At 44.0% G+C, this 22,466-nt stretch overlaps 1 protein-coding gene across 1 annotated transcript in view; it reads left to right on the top strand.

Annotated features, from left to right (window-relative positions):
• The window catches only part of LOC126095533 (protein O-mannosyl-transferase TMTC1-like), a 337,583-nt gene that overhangs the window by 155,485 nt on the left and 159,632 nt on the right, over window positions 1–22,466 (top strand). Inside the window, exon 6 of the mRNA XM_049910315.1 lies at window positions 8,504–8,693. Coding sequence (XP_049766272.1) covers window positions 8,504–8,693 — 190 coding nt within the window. The remainder of the gene's footprint in view (window positions 1–8,503; window positions 8,694–22,466) is intronic.

The raw sequence follows: 22,466 nt of genomic DNA, 5'->3' as shown, positions 1-22,466 counted from the left end.
TGAGTGTACAAATATGAACTTTTTACAGCGTTCCAAGGATAGCATTCAACACATTTGTAACTGCAACAATAAAAATTTCTTATGTTCTTTAATTATGTGCTGAGTTATAAACAAAATTCTCCGATAAAATCGAGTGTTTGAGAAAAATAACAAATTTTGAGATTTTAACATTGTCACCAAAGGATGGACAATCACTCCTTAAAAGATTCTGCATGATGGGATAAACTTTGCTGTTCTAGCCTATCTATGAATCCGTTCGCTCGTGACTGTTAGGCCGTCCGCAAAGGGAGCGATTCAAATGAAACTCGTTGGCGATGCGAGTTGGTAACCGGTCGCTGGCGATCACTTCCTGTGTGGTTAAATATGGCTCCGCAGAGAGCGCGACTGCACAGTGACTCACCAATAAATCGCTTTCAACGCGTTACCGAGCAGTTGCCATTGACTCGGCCTCCACGTTGCCCAGCGATCTAAGTTGCGCATGTCGAGCTAAATCGTGTGGTTGGTGGTCTCTCGTTTCATAAAAACCAGAGTCCTGTTAGAGCAGAGCTATTTTTGATTAAGTGGCCAATATAACTGGATACTTTTACAGTAGTTTTGAAGTTAATGACTGTGAATTTAGCTTGCAGAAATAAGAAGCAAGAACCTTATTTAAAAAAGTTCCGCCATTTGATGCTAGTTAGTAACTTTAAAATCAAATAGCAGCCTGGGGGAAATACTCTATAGCTGAGGAACATCATTACCTTGTCGGCATCCATCAGTCGGCTTCATAACACGTATAAAATTAATATTATAATTTCGATGCTGAGAAGCTCATTACATCTTAGCTGATACATCTTCCTCTTGTTTCTATTATTTAATTACAGGCAATATATCGTCGTTCTTGGAGGGTTGGCACCACATGAGGACCTAATGTTTTTTACTTGAACATGTAGCTGCAATTTTTTAAAATATAATTACTTTTTATTTTGTAATTCAACTTGAACGGGAAGCAGCTTTCTGATTACGTCTTATAACCAGTACAAGGAACTGACACATGATATTGTGTTACTACGTTGTAAATATTCAGCATATTCATTAGGTTTAGCAGGATGTTCTTTTGAGTAAATTGTGTATCTAATAACTACATAATACATAGCTTTGGAAATGAAAATTTATAACATCCATACAAAGTAAACATGCACTCGAAAAGGAAAATTTAACTGAGGGTGAATGACTAAGTTGGAATTATAGTGTTCGAAACACAAAATCTATTTTCCTCAAATAACAAATTTCTATACAGCATTTATGCATAGCATCCTTCAAATGTGTCTCAAGATTTTTAGGTAAATTCCATCTACACGTATTTTCGGTGAAAAGCAGAAAGTGTATGCGACCATTTCCCTTGATTCAAAACAAAGGCAAACAACATAATTGATTTATACTATTACTAAACTACCGTGCTGCCCGCAGGTGGCCACATATATTGAAGGGTGGTTAAAGTACCTTCAATACTGCGGGTCAGTGGTTGACAGTACGTACATACTGAATGACGCTAAAACAATCTCCACTTTAAATCGTTTACTTCAATATTTTTTCACTCCACAGGTATGTAAATATGTGCCACTGAGATTAATTAGAAATATGTAAAGCATACGCCGTAGTTTTATTGAGCCCTTCTACGTACAACAACACTAATAATCAAAGTAGAACTCGTGCAATCGGCGTTCTTGACTTCGAGCTAGTCTGTGGCCTACATTATCACGTAATAGCAGCTTCTGACTGAATGTAACATTGATACAATCTAGAATTAAAAACAAAATTGCTCCAATAAATCTGAGTGGTGAGAAGGCTAGGAGATCCTTACAGAAAGAGTAACCAGTATCACCAAATGTTGTAACTAGCTGTGTCTCTTCTACAAACTATTACACTAGGTCGTCGAAGTAAATGCCAAATAACTTTTCACGAATCATTTGACTGCTATATCTACGAGAAGTTTCTCCCACAACGTATCACAGTGTTTCATGAAGTTCCACACTATTGATATTGCTAATCGGCTTTTGTTGTATCCATGTTTCTACATTATCTCGCAATAGATATTCTGTTGACAAAATCGTAAACCAAATGTTTCCGCAAATTAGATTATTCTCATTTGTTTTCTTTATTTCGCCGTCATTGTCGTTATGAGATACCAATTTCCAGAAATCTATTTTTTTCTTAAGGTGAAATATGATTGACATATTACGAGTTCTTTGGCTATTAATCTGGGATATATCGAAGCTCTTTATAAGTTTGACTAGTTAGTGGAGGGCAAAAACTACGAGTGTCTCTTAAACCAAGACTTAGATCAAAAGTTAAAATGTGATGTTTCGTTCTCTTCAGAGAGTAATGTGTGTGACGTCACAAGCCAGATAGGAAGGAATCTCCACAATGAATACGTTGAAACGTCACATATAAACACGCAAACTACCCAAATAAAATGTACAGATTTCACGTATGGATGTCTTTCTCAATATTCCATTAGCCTGTTATTTATGGTAAGAAGCTGCCTGCAACTAAGGTGACTGTTTTAGCTCAATATCAGTTTCAATAACGAATCAAGATAAAAAGAATCTAACGGAGACTAAACAAAACATTTACATGAGAGGTTGTTACAGTTGGTAGCACAGCATTTCATCTAAAGTGGGTAACAAAAGATTTGGTCAGTGCAAATGGTCACCCGCCTAATCCACTGACCTCGGGGAACAATCAGACAGAAAGCTACTGCTAAAGCTGACTTCACACGGACCATGTGTTCGAACGTTGGGTGTTGAGCGTAACGAGTTTCTGGCGTCATAGCACGGAGAAAGTATGTTGGGAAATATTTTCGAACGTTCAGAGCAATACTTAGCGTGTCGGATATTCTGAACGTATGTTTAAACGTAGAGCAGTGAGATGGAAAGCACCACCTACGTCACATGAATGCCATCTCTCTTCAGTATAGAGTGGCGATAGGCCATATTGGCTTTCAGTTGAAGCCCATATGTATGTATTCCGTTACTCAGCACCACAAAATTAGTCTCTGCTGAAAACCCGACGTTAATTATGTGATTTGGTGTAATAAAATGAAGAGAAACGTCGTATTGTTGGTTAAATAATTATTGTAATTTGTGCATTATTATGCCCGCATCTCGTGGTCGTGCGGTAGCGTTCTCGCTTCCCACGCCCGGGTTCCCGGGTTCGATTCCCGGCGGGATCAGGGATTTTCTCTGCCTCGTGATGGCTGGGTGTTGTGTGCTGTCCTTAGGTTAGTTAGGTTTAGGTAGTTCTAAGTTCTAGGGGACTGATGGCCATAGATGTTAAGTCCCATAGTGCTCAGAGCCATTTTTTTTGTGCATTATGAAAGCGTACACTTCAAGGCAACAGAACATTGATGATTCATCCAAAACGGATTGTTCTTGGTAAAAATTTTTAATTAAATGTCACTCAATAAGATTCTGTAATTAAAGCTTTCAGTACAGGGTAAGATGGAAAGTATGGTCGTAAATCATTCACGGTGGGTGTAACAGTCGCAGTATTGTAAGACATTCCGTGAATTGTTAGTGTTTCGCGTTTTACTGGATGCAAAAATTTTTGTTTTTAACCTTTGTATTTTCTGATACGTTCTTATTAGTTTTATAAGAATAGCTTCCTTATGATCAATGCTATGTAAATATAAGTGCGCTCTTTTTGAGGAATGAGTTTGTTCGAATGGCTTAATCTTCAGAAAAGCTAGATATTTTGCATTTCCTTGTTTTACGTTTACTATTTCACATGTTGTAAGGATTCTGAATAGAAATGGTGCTCACCTAAGAATGGCCTTGGCAACGGCCTTGCCGCAGTGGTAACACCGGTTCCCGTGAGATCACCGAAGTTAAGCGCTGTCGGGCGTGGTCGGCGCTTGGATGGCTGACCATCCAGGCCGCCATGCGCTGTTGCCATTTTTCGGGGTGCACTCAGCCTCGTGATGCCAATTGAGGAGCTATTCGACCGAATAGTAGCGGCTTCGGTCAAGAATACCATCTTACGACCGGGAGAGCGTTGTGCTGACCCCACGCCCCTCCTATCCGCATCCTCCACCGAGGATGACACGGCGGTCGGATGGTCCTGGTAGGCCACTCGTGGTCTGAATACGGAGTGCTTTAAGAACGGCCTTAGGGTGGAGAACTATTGTTAATTTGTATCGCTCTGTTTTTAATGGAACTTGTATAAGCCTATGTCCATATTGACTAGGCATGGCACTTCCCCTTTTACCCTATAACATGTACGATGATATTGAAGCTCTCATTTACGTATAGTCCTGCCAATAAAACTAACGAAGAAATTTTACATTCGTTCGTTTTGTAAAGGGTGTAATTTGCGAGCCAGATACAGCCGACAACTGCCTCTGGACCCGGTGTGATTTCGTATACCACTTCGAGGAAAACGTACCACATGTTCAAGTCTTTTCTGAACGTTCAGCAGCAGGCTGAACTCGGTACTCTCGAAGTTGACTTTCCAAAGCAAGGTTCGTGTGCCGACGGCTTCCGCTTATAGTTATGTTAGAGAGTAATTAAAGGCTTCATCTCCACTGCCGCAAGACAACAGTGGTTAGGTCAGTTTCTGCCAGAAACTCTCATGTCCCTGGAGCAGTTTATACCTCCTAATTTGCCAGTCCTCTGGATGTGGTGAAAGAATACGAACATTGGCCTAGTTACTTGCCATAGTGACGTCACGTACAGTTACGAGCCGACGTCGGTGGCCGCGCGGCGAGAGCGTGGAGAGCGGGGCAGTGAGAGCGGAGCGGACGGCCGCCCGCTGACAGAGCCGGCCCTCCAGCGGAGTCCCTGGCAGCGGCGCTGCGCGGTGCGGTGCGGTGCGGCGCGGCGCGGCTGCTCGCAGCGCGCTATTGTGCCGGTCCGCCTGCCTCTGACAACTGTATTATGGGGCAGATATCTCTCGAAGCGCTGCGCGGGCTGCGAGCCGCCGCCGGAATTAAATAACGATTCCTCCACCCCCGATCCCTGCGCGGGCCTCCCGCCGCTAAGCCATCCGCCGCGCCCGCCTGCTCTTGGCTTAGCAGACACCCCCGTTCCACACTTCCACTCCCCTCACTGCCGCCTCCTGCTGCCCCTCTCCCCACCCCAACCAACCACCAACCCCGTCTACTGCGCCGATCCTACCCCACTTGCTACCCCGTAGAAGGCGTCAGCAGAATCTCTGACCGAGAACGAGCTGGGGACACGCGATAAATTGGACTTCCACCACGGTCGCGCGTATACTCCTCCGTTACAAGTGGACCTGAAGCCTCAATTCAACGTACGAGTTTTCACAATGTACTGCGTAAGTTGACGAGATTGCTGGTTTGCAACTGTCCGCTACCGAATGCTCGCAGTCATCGTCCTTGGGGAATCTTATAATCAGTAATTACAACACCTTCAACAGTATGCATTAGTTTTTATTTATTTGTGACCATTTTCGGTGATACTCTCCACAATCTACCATCTTCAATCCCTAGATACTGTAAACATTTCATTTATTAGTGTACAAAATGCGTCAACATAGTATCTGTCTTTACAATTTAAATGATGAAATTTTCATGCATTAGACTAAAGCAGTTTTCATTGTACAGGGTTTTACTGGTGTAAGTAGATATTTTTGTATGTGATACATTAAGACATCCACACATCAGTGTGCTGCTTCTTTTTATACTTTGCCTCAAATATTCTTCATAGAAACACATCACATAATTACTACCTGGTGTTTCCCACATGGTCCTAACTGCACCGCAAACTGGGCCACGTCTGCAGTATAGGCTAACGTTTTGCATCCACACTTCAACACATGACCTGCTGCCCAGGAGAAAGTAAGAATTAATGGCTTGCTCAAGCCACATGTACTTGGAGGTACTAACCAACCTAAAAACATACTCCTAATAGCTATAATTATTTGTCTGCAAATGAAGAAACTACCGATGTAATATTATTGAGTACATTGTATTCTGTCACTAATAAAAAATATCTATATTTATAACCATTACACCCTTTGTTTGTATGTGTGGCCAGTTAAGTATTACACTGTAAAGACATCACTTAGAGGTACTGCCGCCACTTTATGAAATTTTTAACAGTTATTGGGAAGCTAGATATCCTATACTCTACACCAGGGCTTCCCAACGTGTGGTCTGCGAACCCCTTAGGGGTCCGCCGGCTCTTTCTAGGGGGTCCGCGGCCACCTTTCATCAGATCGTGTAAAACAATGAGTAAAATTATTGAATAAAAATGTGAAAACGAAATTCATCACTATTTTTTTTTTTACAGTCGTGTGTATAACACTCGAAAGTTGGCAAAAACATTCGATCTTTGGCAATAATATTTGACAGTCGGCAACACAAACCAAAACATTGATGCGGCTCCCCCTGTCGGAGGTTCGAGTCCTCGCTCGGGCATATGCGTGTGTGTGTGTGTGTGTGCGTGTGTGTGTGTGTACTTCTTAGCGGAAGTTAAACTTAGGTTAATAGTGTGTGAGACTAGGGACTGATGACCTCAGCAGTTAAGTCCCATAGACTCTACATACATTTGAACATTTTCTTCGGATTTCACGAAAAACCACACACACACACACACACACACACATACACACACACACACGACTGTTACGAAATATGCCTGCTCCTTACACAACAGTTGCCAAACAGCGGAAGTGAACAGACCACAGGCGGTAGCTTGTCAACAGCGAACAATTTGGACGTGACGTCGATTGCTCTTGGAGGAAGGCAGCTACAACGTGTGAAATGTCAATTACCAAGTAATATTAATCAGGCTATAGTGTGTTGAACAAAGGGAGTAAATCCACTAGTAAGTGTCTGGATATAGTGGGAATTCAAATTGGATCGTTAATTTCAAATTGTTTTCATTCATCTCTAAACCGAAGACAATTGCTACTTCGGGGGGGAGGGGGGTGAAGGGGGGTCATTGGGAACATCTTGAATGAGGCACATTGCAAGATGCATTAAGAAGCTTTCAGTTCCCATGGGTTTTGCTCTGAAATTTAAAGTTACTGTGCTCTTGAGTGACTAGGGGTCCGCCATGGATTTTCGACTGAAGAAGGGGTCCGGCAGCTGAAAAGGTTGAAAACAGAAGTGCTCGGTGTCCTGTGGTACTGTCAGCTTAGCAGAATTGGCTAATAGAGAACATCTTCGAACAAAACGGAAATCCCAAGGTTAGTAGTTATGTACGTTCTATCAACATACAGTTGTTGGACTGAGGGTACAAGTGGTACAAGTGACATTTCTGAAGGAATGACATAAGCGCAAATTTTTTGAGGTTAAGTTTGGTTCTCTCCATGGTGTAATAAGTACAAGCTATTTCCGGCATAGATCTGCAGTCCGTGGTGATGAAGGTTAGACTCTAAACGAATACTTGGGCCGCATCTAGAAAACCACTAGCCAGAGTGAAAAATGACCGACTGACGACGACACAGAAATGTCTAATGTCTTTCCTTTAAAAAATTGTTGAGGTAGTAATTGTCTTCAGAGCCTCCAGTCGGGCAGTACCATTGATGAAATTATAGACAGTGGGGTCCAAAGAAAGAGCGTTGTCCCTTATAGCGTTCGTTCATCCGTATCAGTTACTGCTTTGGTTCCGCATTCCGGTCTCTTCCATATTAAACCTCAGGGCCGTTGGAAGGTGTTTTGCCGCTCTAGGCGAGGATTCAAAAACGAAGCGCCCTCTTTTTTTACTACACTGCTCTCCCCGACGTCCCGCCCCTCCACCAATGCAATATCCAACGTCGCAAAAATGCAGACCTACTATAATAATTTAAATTGTGAAATTAAGGTGATCTGACGTCCTCACTTTCTTGGTAAACTCAATTTTCGTGCTTTGCTTCATTTCCTTTAAAACTGATTGAGGACAAGAAATGTCATCAGTTTCTTATTTTTTGTCCTTAATTTTTGAAATTTCCCAAAATAATTGAAATAAGAAGCATCTGCTGAAGATTTAATACAACTGACAGAGACGTAAACACACAGAGGGGCTTAAGGAGGCATTGCATCATTTCTCAACATGCTCGCAAGGCAGCACACGTACCCCGCCGTAGTTCTCGACATAGATGAATCAAGGTCACGTCTGTTCAAGTTTCGTTCTCAGTAGAAGCTGCTTTAGGTAAGGCACCTTCGTCAAAGTAAGTAAAGACTTATAAAGCGATTGTTACGAAGAATTTTGAAAAGAGTTCGGCGTTTTAATTTTTTCCTCTTTTTCAATTTTTCTCCTCATTTGTTCAACTTTTTCGCTATCTGATTTGAAATTATTATTTCCTCCCTTTTCCGCCCCTATAACGTTGACGCCCTAGGTGGCGGCGACCTAATCTTGCCGAATGGTAGAAGCGACCCTAGTCACACCGATGGCTGTTGTCGCATATCAGGATATAATTACAACCCATTCAGTTGTAAAAGTTTTCTGTTGACTGATTTTGATGCAGTCTTAGCTCCTTGTAGGCGTGGGCGGGCAGTAAGCGTGGCGGTGCGCAGGTTCCTGACGTTCTGCTACCTGGCGGCGTTCAACTGCTGGCTGCTGCTGTGCCCGGCCACGCTGAGCCACGACTGGCAGATGGGCTCCGTGCCGCTCGTCACCCAGCTGTCCGACTCGCGCAACCTGGCCACCGCCGTCTTCTTCGTCTGCAGCCTCGCCGTCGTCTACCGCGGGCTCAGCGACCTCGAGGTAAGCACCACAACCCTCAGTGCCAACATTAAGTGCATACTTCACGGCTTTACACCACAAAACAAGGGCATTTCAAACAGCAAATTTCTTAAAATTAGCCTTTTTACTGGGAAAACAACGTCGTAAGTAACATCATTTCTCTACCGAATTTCCCTCAGCCTTGTTGCACTTGGTCCATCTCGGGCAAGCTTCCTTATTCCGAGGTGCAAGAATCTTGCAAATACACTCCTTCATCGTTCCACAACCTCTTCACCCGACAAAACAAGCTTAGACTCACCTGCATCAGACATTAAAGGTGGAAACCGCTTTGTCTTATGTGAGTACTGAACGATAGGGGAGCCAACAGATAGAATTCAAGATTTTGAGTACTGTTGTGAACTGAGAATCCTCCTTTTTGACAAGGTGACTAATGAAATCGGCCAACGTTGAGGGCCAAAATGTAGTGAATCCTTCACTAAGCTTTGATATTGCACAGCATGCCAGTACTTAAATGACATCAGTAATTAAGTTAAATCAAAAATCAAAAGCTGTGACATAAGGGAGGGATTAGCGAATAGAGCAGACTGTTTAGATGAATAAAACAGGAAATGATTGCATTTATTTCAGTAACTTTTACACGCAAAACAGAACAATATAACTGAAATCTCAGAGCCGACTTAACTGGACATGGACACGACTCATTTATTAAGGGAAATAAGGGGGGGGGGAATGAATCATCTCTCCATTTTTCATATTTTACGTTCAATGCTGAGGCGCTGTTACAGAACATGGAGATTCTTGGCAAGTCTACTCATGTGGCAATAGAGCGGCATGGAGAATTTGAATCGAGGAGGGAGGCGAGACAGGGTAATCCATGTAGCTGAGGGACCCACTGTGTCAAGGCAGCGTATTGGCTAACGAACCTGCCTAATAAGCAGGAGACCCACCAAGTATCTATTGATGATAATTGTCCACTTTTAAAGTAAATTATCAGCTCGAAAGTTCCAGTTCTCTCTGCAGCTGTATTCAGTAAACAATTTCCGCAGCTTCACTCCTTTCAGAGAGAACTAATCACTGCGCTAATTTCTTCCTTGGAATACAGAGTCAACAGGCTATATGGTCAATATTGTCTGTTGTGTCTAGACAAGACAGCCTAGACACAATGAGAGGAAGCCGAAAGGCACGCGCTTAAACTCACGCAGGCTGGCGTGAGGTCTGAAACAGGATACGTAATGAATGCTATAAAGAAAAGTACGTAGCTTCTGGAATACGTAACTTTAATCCACATTTGTAGAACATCGCTCTTCATGATACATTAATAGAATCTCAATATCCATTGAATACGGCGCCTTGCTAGGTCGTAGCAAATGTAGCTGAAGGCTATGCTAATTATCGTCTCGGCAATTGAGAGCGTAATTCTCAGTGAACCATGGCTAGCAACGTCGGCTGTACAACTGGGGCTGAGTGCTAGGATCTGTCTCTAGACCTGCCGTGTGGCGGCGCTCGGTCTGCAATTACTGACAGTGGCGACACGCGGGTCCGACGTATACTAGCGGACCGCGGCCGATTTAAAAGCTACCACCTAGCAAGTGTGGTGTCTGGCGGTGACACCACATTGTCCTCACGAAACACTATACACTAACTACGAATAGAACAATGAATCAACCAAGATAACACTCTAGACGACAGCGATTTTATGGCATGTTGCAGCTGTGTTACGTTGTCGAGCTTTGAAAGAGAAAAAAAAATAGCCTTCTTAATTTTCCATCGAAAGGGATAAAATACAAAATGATGAGGTACTAGAAATAACCGACGACGAATGAGGTAGTCAGACACTTTTCTAATAGTGATGCTCCCCAACTTTCAGATGTTGGAAATCTGATTGTAGCACTATCTGCTATTACTAAATATTATAATAAGTACGTCAGAAATCACCATCAAGTCCATGAAGGTCTACAGTTACCACTGCTCAGGTCGCTTACATTCGTCTGTGCTGTGGGGAGCGTCCCGGATGTAAGTAGTTCGTGTTCTGTTGGTGGTATTCACCTACATCCGGAATTAAAATCTAAAACTCTGCACAACAAGTCAGTTGGGTATGCTAACGTCGCCAATAACCTTGATGCTTCTGAAGTGGAGTAGATTCCCCTACGTACCGACAAAGGACTTCATCCTTCTCCTTGTCTCATCAGAATAATGCACATAAATGATACCATTCTATACCAACATTCTATACACACACATATTTTACTCGCCTATTCTCAACAGATACACTTAATAAAGGGGCCACTGCGACAAACATTCCCCTCTGCAACTTCTAGGCAACAACACACTTTCTTTACAGGATGAAATGATGATTAAATCAAGACCCAAAAGTGTCGAAGGCGTTGATATACATCAAGGGGGACAGTTGAAAATGGGCGCCCCGACTGCGACTCCAACGTGTTATCTCTTGCTTACATGGCAGACGCGCTATCCATCTGAGTCACCGAGGGCACAGAGGTCAGTGCGACTTCAGCGATTAATCCCTTGCACGCTCCCCGTGAGACCCACATTCCGAACTTAATGTCCACACACTACATTCGTAGTGCCCCTGCCCATTACACTCATTACTCACTGCAGAAAATCTTACCGAGTCCCGTAAGAGTTCAGGCAATGCGTGTGCATCCAGCACAGACGAATAAGGTCAATGGCCGATCAGAGTTAACTATATATGAAGATGGTATCAGTTCTTTCGGACATGTCCGAAAGAACAGATACCATCTTCATATATTCTCTACAGGAAGCTGTTTAAACATAGTATTTGTGTGTATACTTACATGACGTTCAGTCATACACTGCGTGATGTCGTAAACTAAACATCATGTCAACCTCAGCAATGGAAGGTTGTTGCTGAATACATTCTTCGATGGTTTAGTGTTGTTTTCGATATCTAAAAATATTTCAGAACCTTCCTTACCGAGCAACAGCCACCCTGGCATAACAGCAGATCAGATAAAAACTAGTCAAATGTATCGACATATAAAATTCACGAAGTGTTAGTTAGAATAACACCTGTCATCGCTCACACTAAAATTCTGTAGACCGGAAATGAACAGCATGCATGCGTCCACGTAGACAGAAAGCATTCAGTTCCCAGATGCAGCATTCGAAATAAGATTTTTGTAATGATAACTCCTTAAGAGTCTAAACTAATTAACTGTCATACACCCACCAAAAGTGAGCCAGACATCTTTTTAACAATATCTATTTTCGTTTAACTTACATTTATTCTTAATGTATGGTATTCGTTGACGTCTTCGGCTGTAAATGAAGTTTATGAAAAAAATTTTCTTGCTCATTCACTTTTGTTTCTAGTATTTCACCCGTCTTCAACAAACATATATCTGTCTATTGAAATAATGAGCAAACAGACGCAAAAAATAAATTTTATCTTTTTACCAGTTTCAGGCACTTAGTGCCTTTCTTCAGAAGGTCGTAATGATGGAATTTTCCGCGCTTGTGAAAAATAAATAATATGCTAGATACATCTACGATTGCAAATAATGCGATTATTAAATTAATAGCTTCTGAAGAAGGGCACTGGATCGCTTTTGTTTACTACCGTATATTATCACTGCTTTCACAAAACAGACAGCGACACACTGCAGTCACAAGCAGACAATCGTACAACATTATTCGTTTAAAAAAAATTATGTGTTGTACATGGAAAGCTGTTACAAAGCTATCTATGTAGGCAATCTACGAGAGACTTTCACTATAAAATAGCCAGCAGGAGTGGCCGAGCGGTTCTAGGCGCTACAATCTGGAACAGCGCGACTGCTATGATCGCAGGTTCGAATCCTGCCTCGGGCATGGATGTGTGTGATGTCCTTAGGTTACTTAGGTTTAAGTAGGTCTAAGTTCTGGGGGACTGATGACCTGAGAAGTTAAGTTCCATAGTGCTGAGAGCAATTTGAACCATCTGAACCACTATAAAATACGGTGAACGTATGAACACCTTAATAAGATATTTCACTCTGCAGCGGAGTGTGCGCTGATATGAAACTTCCTGGCTGATTAAAACTCTGTCTCGGACCAAGACTGGAAGTCGACCTGCCAAGAAGTTTCATTAAACACCTATCACTTAAATAATAATAATGCTTTATCAGTAATAGTCACCCACATTAAGGACACTGACCACCCACGCCAGTTTATCGCAGTTGTTCTTTACATGTTACGTAAATAGGACCACGAGTAAGCTTGTATAAAAAATTATAAATTTTTGAATTAAGGCACAATAAAAGGTCTTGCTTCGTAGTAGGCTAGAAAATAATAATGTAAAGTTTTCAAAAAGAATCTCCAGTGCAGAATGCTTGTTTTATTAATATTATAGATACTTCGTTAATTTAGTAACATCAAAGGGAAATAGTCGTCAGCCGCAGTTTCTCTGAAATTTCAGCGGATATTTGTATTTAGTTTTCGCGATATATTGCTGGATTCGACCAGAGAAGTATTGCTTGTCACGTCATTCATGGAGAGCTTAATGCCAGCAAATGATGAGCGCTTCGGCATGGCGGTAGCAGTGAGCACGGACCAGGGCAGTGCTGTCGCTACCGGAGTGCTGGCTGGTCTTCGTGTTTTAATGTCCCCGTTAACAAAATGTTCAAATGTGTGTGAAATCTTATGGGACTTAACTGCTAAGGTCATCAGTCTCTAAGCTTCCACACTACTTAACCTAAATTATCCTAAGGACAAACAAACACAACCATGCCCGAGCAGGACTCGAACCTCCGCCGGGACCAGCCGCACCCCGTTAACACGCAGCGACAAAACGAATATCGTACTAAACTGATTGGGAATCGCTCTATTATAGGAACGTAAAATTCTGATTTGAATAATCATTTTATTCGTAAATGGAAATAAATCGCCGCTTCCCGTCGCATGAAACAGTTGAAGAACAAACAGTATCTGCTTGGGATGACTCGAGCTACACGTGTCGAAACAACAGAGAAAATGCCCCTGACGACTCTTGGGAGAGGCACCGTGTGTATTCTTCGCCATCGATCACGCCGTCGACTACGCCATCGGCCACCGGTCCGTCTCACTGTCAGTGACGAAAAACTATAAAAGGTGTTCTAACAACGTCGAGGGGGATTTATATAGGGTGTATCTCCTACGATTCGTCAGACGCTGCAGTCATTCCAGACAAATAGTGCCTATTACGTCTTTCATGCCACGCCCAGTGTCGATGTAATGTGTTCGGTGTGTTCCCTATTGCAAAGAAAACGCCTTTAAAGCGGAATTTTACGTGCCCATTCCATACAGCGGATTATTTTAGAGCGTTATTCATTTTATCGATATGTGTTAACAGCGACGGTAAAACACGAAGAATAACCAGCACTCCGGCAACGACTTAGCACTGTTCTGGGCCCGCTGGTAGCGCCAAGCATACAGCGCTGCTGAGTTGCTGTTGGACTGCAGTTTATTCTTAGTGTCCTACTGTCCGTGTTGACATATATCGATAAAACGAATATCCGGCTAGACTAATTTGGAAGCAGTCTTTGGAATGGGCATACAAAATTCCGATATAAAATAAATTTTTTTTGTTTATGGGATACTTCCTAATATCGTAATGGGCGTTCTTTTCTTCGGCGGTGCGCAGCAACTCGACGTGGCATAGACTCAACAAGTCTTTGGAAGTGCCCTGCAGCAATATGAAATCATGCTGCGTTTACAGCCATCCACGGTTGCGAAAATGTTGCCGGTGCAGTATTTTGTGCACGAATTGAGCTCTCGAGTATATCCCATAAATGTTTGACGGGATTCACTTCGGCAGATCTGGGTGGGCATATTATTCTCTCGAACTATCCAAAATGTTTTTCAAACCAGTCGCGAACAATTGTGGCCCAGTGACATGGTACATTGTCGTCCATAAAAACTCCATCGCTGTTTGAGAACATGAAGTACATGAATGGCTGAAAACGGTCTCCAAGTAGCCGAAAATAACCACTTCCAATCAATTATCGGTTCGGTTGGACCAGAGGACCTGGTCCATTCCATGCAAACTCAGCCCACACCATTATGGAACCACCACCAGCATACACAGTGCACATAGGGTCTGTGGCTTCGTAGGGGTTTGCGCCAAACTATAACCCTACCATCAGCTCTCATCAACTTAAATGTGGACTTATCTGACCAGGCCACGGTTTTCCAGTCGTCTAGAGTTCAACCGATGCAGTAACAAGCCCACGAGAGGCGCTGCAGAGGGTGTCGAGCTGTTAGCAAAGGCACTCGCGTCGGTCGTTTCCTGACTCAGCCCATTAACGTCTAATTTCGCCACATAGGATAGGTTCGTCAGTCACACATTGATTTCTGTGGTGCTTCTCTTTAAGCAAACGCCGCTGCTCTCTGTCGTTAAGTGAAGGCCGTCGGCCACTGCGTTGTCTGTGGTGAAAGGTAACGTCTGAAATTGGGTATTCTCGTCCCTTTTTTGACACTGTAGATCTCGGAATGTTTCATTTTTTAATGATTACCGAAATGGAGTGCCCCATGGGTAAGGTTCCACCTACCATTCCTCGTTCAGAGTCATTTAATTCCCATCATACGGCCAAAATCACGTCGGAAACCTGAGAACAAATAAGAGTTCCGCTAGTGCACTGGCCTTTTATATCTTTTGCACGCGGTACCATCGCTGTCTGTGAGTGTTCATATCGCTATCCCATGACTTTCGTCAGTTCAGTAGATGTTGACACTGAGGGTCGCATGAAAGACGTGACGATAGCTGCGGAAAAAGTTCTGGATACGGTCGCTCCAATAGACCGACCCTCTTGACATGTTGCGACTGCGGCGATGTTCTCCGCGAAGAGCGTGCTGCTCTGACCTTTCCCCCACTTCGATACTCGTCCTGGGCGGAATCTGTAATTAAAAAATAATGTACACGTAATTTTAAGGCAACTGATGACGGCAGCATGCTGGCGAAACGCTTTATACCAAAAAGTATTCGCAAATAAAAGTGACAGAAGCTGATAAATTAATTTATGAATGTAATTTCACTGCTCTAAAATGTAATCGATGAGGGGGAAATGACAGCTGCCGTGTAGCGGTGAGATGACGCGTCTGCTCGGCGGTGAGCCCCGCGTGGTGCAGAACAGCTGGTGGGAACCAGGCAGCAGTGGCGGCTGCGGTCTCTCTGTGGCGGCACCTCAAAGGGTTCGCCCAGTGCCGGCCCCAACCATCGCCGCGAGCGGTTTCCGATAGCGCCCAGCCCGGCGGCAGGTAGTCGGCAGGGCGCGCGCGCCGCCGGAACCGCGAAAACACGGCGGATCAGCGACGGCAAAGCTCTAATGGCAGTCCGCTTAACTCTGCAGCAGTCTGCGGAGGTATCAGCGAAGCAGTGAGAAACCGGCGGTCAGAGTGCGATATTGGCGATAGCTTTTGGAGATGCCAGCGTTCCAGGGCGGCCTTCACACACTCGAACAGTTTTTGTTTAACCTGTATGTCGAGAACATTTTTGATCCCAAAGTTTCCCATATACGTTCACTGTAGTACGCAGGGTGACTGCTATTCACGTTTAAAAGGCCTTGAAGTGACGTAGTTGACGCTGAGAGAAGTAATTCCATATAAGAGACGTGGGGACACAAATGTCGGGAAATACCGGGTGATCAAAAAGTCAGTATAAATTTGAAAACTTAATAAACCACGGAATAATGTAGATAGAGAGGTTAAAATTGACACACATGCTTTGAATGACATGTGGTTTTATTAGAACCACCCCATATCGCTAGACGCGTGAAAGACCTCTGGCGCCCGTCGTTTGGTGATGATCGTGTGCTCAGCCGCCACTTTCGTCATGCTTGGCCTCCCAGGTCCCCAGACCTCAGTCCGTGCGATTATTGACTATGGGGTTCCCTGAAGTCGCAAGTGTATCGTGATCGACCGACAGCTCTAGGGATGCTGAAAGACAACATCCGACGCCAATGCCTCACCATAGCTCTGGACATGCTTCACAGTGCTGTTCACAAGATTATTCCTCGACTGCAGCTATTGCTGAGCAATGATGATTGACATGTTGAGCATTTCCTGTAAACAACATCATCTTTGTTTTGTCTTACTTTGCTATGCTAATTATTGCTATTCTGATCAGATGAAGCGCCATCTGTCAGACTTTTTTTTGAACTTTTGTATTTTTTCCGTTCTAATAAAATCCCATGTCATTCCAATAATGTAGATAGAGAGGTTAAAATTGACACACATGCTTTGAATGACATGGGGTTTTATTAGAACCACCCCATATCGCTAGACGCGTGAAAGACCTCTGGCGCCCGTCGTTTGGTGATGATCGTGTGCTCAGCCGCCACTTTCGTCATGCTTGGCCTCCCAGGTCCCCAGACCTCAGTCCGTGCGATTACTGACTATGGGGTTCCCTGAAGAGCCTCTCTCTCTACATTATTCCGTGATTTATTCAGTTTTCAAATTTATACTGACTTTTTGATCACCCGGTACCTAAAAGTGGACGACAGATGTTGAACATGTGACGTCACCATATGACGCATCTCGCCGCACGTCAGCGGTTAGGCTTGTCCATCTTACCCTCACCGGTGTGGCACAGCGCTACAAATCGCCCCGCTAGGCTACTCTGTTTTCGTTCTCGCATTATCCGATGTGATACGGTGGTGTTCGCACATAGTACCGACGTATAAATCATTTCATATGTTAGATCTCGATGATGAAATCTTCTCGAGCTTCCATCCGGGTAGCTGCGTCGAAAATCCGCGACGTTTCGATGAGTGTCATTCTCATCATGTTCTGGCGAATGACACTCATCGAAACGTCGGGGATTTTCGACGCAGCTACCCGGATGGAAGCTCGAGAAGATTTCATCAGCAGTATACACCGGAAAAGCCTACATTCACATATGTTAGATCTTGTCTGATAACTAAACTTGATATCAGAAGACAGAATTTTCGGCCCTTTGTTACCTTCCTACAGTACATTTTTGGCCTCTAGTGTTCACTTACCTACAAGGTCAATGTTTCACGTATTCACCGTTCACAGAAGAAAACGATGAGAAAGAAGGTAAAAGACGCTGTGGGAAACCTTCTCCTAAATACACTCCCGGAAATTGAAATAAGAACACCGTGAATTCATTGTCCCAGGAAGGGGAAACTTTATTGACACATTCCTGGGGTCAGATACATCACATGATTACACTGACAGAACCACAGGCACATAGACACAGGCAACAGAGAATGCACAATGTCGGCACTAGTACAGTGTATATCCACCTTTCGCAGCAATGCAGGCTGCTATTCTCCCATGGAGACGATCGTAGAGATGTTGGATGTAGTCCTGTGGAACGGCTTGCCATGCCATTTCCACCTGGCGCCTCAGTTGGACCAGCGTTCGTGCTGGACGTGCAGACCGCGTGAGACGACGCTTCATCCAGTCCCAAACATGCTCAATGGGGGACAGATCCGGAAATCTTGCTGGCCAGGGTAGTTGACTTACACCTTCTAGAGCACGTTGGGTGGCACGGGACACATGCGGACGTGCATTGTCCTGTTGGAACAGCAAGTTCCCTTGCCGGTCTAGGAATGGTAGAACGATGGGTTCGATGACGGTTTGGATGTACCGTGCACTATTCAGTGTCCCCTCGACGATCACCAGTGGTGTACGGCCAGTGTAGGAGATCGCTCCCCACACCATGATGCCGGGTGTTGGCCCTGTGTGCCTCGGTCGTATGCAGTCCTGATTGTGGCGCTCACCTGCACGGCGCCAAACACGCATACGACCATCATTGGCACCAAGGCAGAAGCGACTCTCATCGCTGAAGACGACACGTCTCCATTCGTCCCTCCATTCACGCCTGTCGCGACACCACTGGAGGCGGGCTGCACGATGTTGGGGCGTGAGCGGAAGACGGCCTAACGGTGTGCGGGACCGTAGCCCAGCTTCATGGAGACGGTTGCGAATGGTCCTCGCCGATACCCCAGGAGCAACAGTGTCCCTAATTTGCTGGGAAGTGGCGGTGCGGTCCCCTTTGGCACTGCGTAGGATCCTACGGTCTTGGCGTGCATCCGTGCGTCGCTGTGGTCCGGTCCCAGGTCGACGGGCACGTGCACCTTCCGCCGACCACTGGCGACAACATCGATGTATTGTGGAGACCTCACGCCCCACGTGTTGAGCAATTCGGCGGTACGTCCACCCGGCCTCCCGCATGCCCACTATACGCCCTCGCTCAAAGTCCGTCAACTGCACATACGGTTCACGTCCACGCTGTCGCGGCATGCTACCAGTGTTAAAGACTGCGATGGAGCTCCGTATGCCACGGCAAACTGGCTGACACTGACGGCGGCGGTGCACAAATGCTGCGCAGCTAGCGCCATTCGACGGCCAACACCGCGGTTCCTGGTGTGTCCGCTGTGCCGTGCGTGTGATCATTGCTTGTACAGCCCTCTCGCAGTGGCCGGAGCAAGTATGGTGGGTCTGACACACCGGTGTCAATGTGTTCTTTTTTCCATTTCCAGGAGTGTATGTTGTGATGCAAGCGCATTGGAACTAACAGCAGCGTAACACAGATGCATGTCTGAAAGCTGGTTAAATGTAAACCGTTTCATAGCAGTTTTGTACGCTCCAGCACCGCTAGCACTACCATATCACATCGGATATCAGAAGAATGGAAACTAAGTAGCCCAGCGGAGTGACCTGTAACACTACACCCTACCGGCGAGGGTGGGACAAACAAGTCCAACCGCTGCACTTGTGACAAGGTACGTCATCTGGTAATGCCATATGTTCAACATTTGTCACCCAGTTTTGTGGCATTTCCTGATATTTCAGTACTTCATCTGATGAAAAGAATCTGGACACCTAGAAGTGGAAATTAATATGGGGTGTGTAACCACCATTTGCCTTTATGACGGCTCGAAATCCACTGGGGATATTTTGAGTGATAAGTCTGAATGTCTGTGGAGGAACGGCACTCCATTCTAAGAACTGCTCAAGACTCGATATCAGGCAGGTAGTGATGTTGGACGCTGGGGGTCTGGAAAGAATTACACGTTCTAACGCAGTTGATGCTGTAATTTACCGTTTAGTAAGGTAATTCGAACACCAGTATCAGTTGCAAAGCGATTTAGAAAAGATTGCTGTATGGTGTGGCAGGTGGCAGTTGACGCTAAATAACGAAAAGTGTGAGGTGATGATTCACATGAGTTCCAAAAGAAATCCGTTGGAATTCGATTACTCGATACATAGTACAATTCTCAAGGCTGTCGATTCAACTAAGTACCTGGGTGTTAAAATTAGGAACAACTTCAGTTGGAATGACCACAAAGATAATATTGTGGGGAAGGCGAGCCAAAGGTTGCGTTTCATTGGCAGGACACTTAGAAGATGCAACAAGTCCACTAAAGAGACAGCTTACACTACACTCGTTCGTCCTCTGTTAGAATATTGGGATCCTTACCAGATGGGATTGACGGAGGACATCTAAAGGGTGCAAACAAGGGCAGTTCGTTATGTATTATCACGTAATAGGGAAGTGAGTGTGGCAGATATGATACGCGAGTTGGGATGGAAGTCATTAAATCAAAGACGTTTTTCGTGGCGGCGAGATCTATTTACGAAATTTCAGTCACCAACTTTCTCTTCCGAATGCGAAAATATTTTTTTGAGCCCAACCTACATAGGCAGGAATGATCATCAAAATAAAATAAGAGAAATCAGAGCTCGAACAGAAAGGTTTAGGTGTTCGTTTTTCCCGCGCGCTGTTCGGGAGTGGAATGGTAGAGAGGTAGTATGATTGTGGTTCGGTGAACCCACTGCCAAACACTTAAATGTGAATTGCAGTGTAATCATGTAGATGTAGATGTAGATGTAGATCAGGTGTGATATTGTCAACAAACCATTCGCTCGCATATCCTGCTTTATGGCATGTAGAATTGTCCTGCCAATATGGTCGTGGATTCTGAACTGTTCTTCTGCTATATGCATAAGGCAATGTTGTAAAATGAGTTCATATTCTTCCGGTTTTAGCGTTGTCTCATGCGCAATAATGTGACCACAGCATAACCACGAAAAACACCTCCGCACTGAAACACCAACTACCTCCGTACTTCACCGTTGGTCCTATACACGATCGCAGGTAACGTTTCCAGCCATTCACTAAACTGAAACTCTTCCGTAGAACTGCCTGAGGATATGCTGTGATTTCTCGCTTCAAATCAGTTGTTTTCAGCTATCCACTGATTGGTGGCTTCGCTCTCTACACCACCAACAGTAGCATTTCTTACAGAAATATGCGACTTATGAGGAGCTGTTTGACCATTGCACCAACTTGATTTTGGCTCCCTACTCTCTGCTGCTATGTTAGCTGGACTGCTGGTACCACTTTGGAATTCACCCTCCGCAGCACTTGATCGTCCTTGCCCTTCAGTACATGTGGTGTGTCTGGTCTTGGTTCAAATGTGGTTGTACCCTTACATTTCCAGTTCACAAGCACCTGACTAACAATCGTCTTGGGTAGATTGAGAAAGGCCTAAATCTCCATAATGCGTCTGTTACTCAGGTGAAACCCAATAATGAATCCAGATTCTTAATCACTGAGCTCTCCAGAAGACCGCTATCTGCTGCTCGTGCCTCTTTACCGCCAATAGAATACTCCCGCCTCCTTTTACACTGGCGCGTTCATCTATTTTGACATCTGGTGAACATTTCCCCATTACATGGGCGGGTTCGGATACTTTTCATCAGATAGTGTAATCCAGTCACAACTTGGAAATGGTCCATTCTACAGAATCGAATAATAATGACAGACTCTTCCTTTCTAGACGTAAGTTAAATGTTTCTTCTACGTGGATAGTAATACTTTTAGTAAAGCCAGGTTGATCATACAGCACAGGTCCGATTTTGGGTAGCTGTTTTCCTGTACAGGCATACCATATATATCAATACAGTAATTTTACCCATATTAGAGAGACGTTTTCTTTCATTAATTTTTTAGTTAGGGTATTGAGAAAGCTTTTCACAATTTTTTTCGTGTGGTGAAAGCTATCTGTTTTTGTCTCATATGGATAACAGTGACCTGGAATATCGTATTAGTTGTGTCGTGTGCCACAGGTAGAAAGCTGATAGTTTAACATGTAGAAATTTTAATTTGAAGGCGTCAGGTTTCGTTCACAACCATTTCATCCCATGAATTGTATACTTATTTTCATCTCAAGAATTCTGAATCATATATCTGTTACCCTAGCTCCGAAGGCAATCACGTCAGCTACTGCAACAGGAGTGGCACTGGTGGTATCGTAGAATTAATTTGATTGCGTGCCTGGTCCATCGTAAGATTATCGCGTCGTTGGATTTATGTTAGTTTAAAAACCGCGTCCCATAATCTACAAATCTGTAAAACAAACATCGTTTCTTCTGTCTCCAGCTGATGTTCTATAGAAAAATAATGTTACCTGTTTTCCATTTACTGAATTGTAAACAGCATAGCTCTCCGTCCGATGCCACCTAATAACACCATTTTAATCTGCAAATAAATTATTCATAACTACATAATTGCGACCATTACATACTTTGAGCTTCTTGCATGATTCACGTATAATTTATATGCAAATTAATACTAGAAAACTCATTACTGTTTTCATATTCGGTCACAATCAAAATTAAAATACTTTTCGTTTGTTTTAGCGCAATTATTGCGCTTCTCTGGAGACAAATAAAAAGTGGTCCACGAATCCAGATCTACACCGTTCGGGTTTTTCTCCTCTCAGTATCTGATGCATCTGTTCGTTTATTTTATCAAATTTACAG

The sequence above is a fragment of the Schistocerca cancellata genome, chromosome 8 (assembly GCF_023864275.1).
Source record: "Schistocerca cancellata isolate TAMUIC-IGC-003103 chromosome 8, iqSchCanc2.1, whole genome shotgun sequence".
Taxonomy (NCBI): Eukaryota; Metazoa; Arthropoda; class Insecta; order Orthoptera; family Acrididae; genus Schistocerca; species Schistocerca cancellata.
Note: the sequence above shows the minus strand (reverse complement) of the source record. Positions and strands in the feature narration are given on the sequence as shown.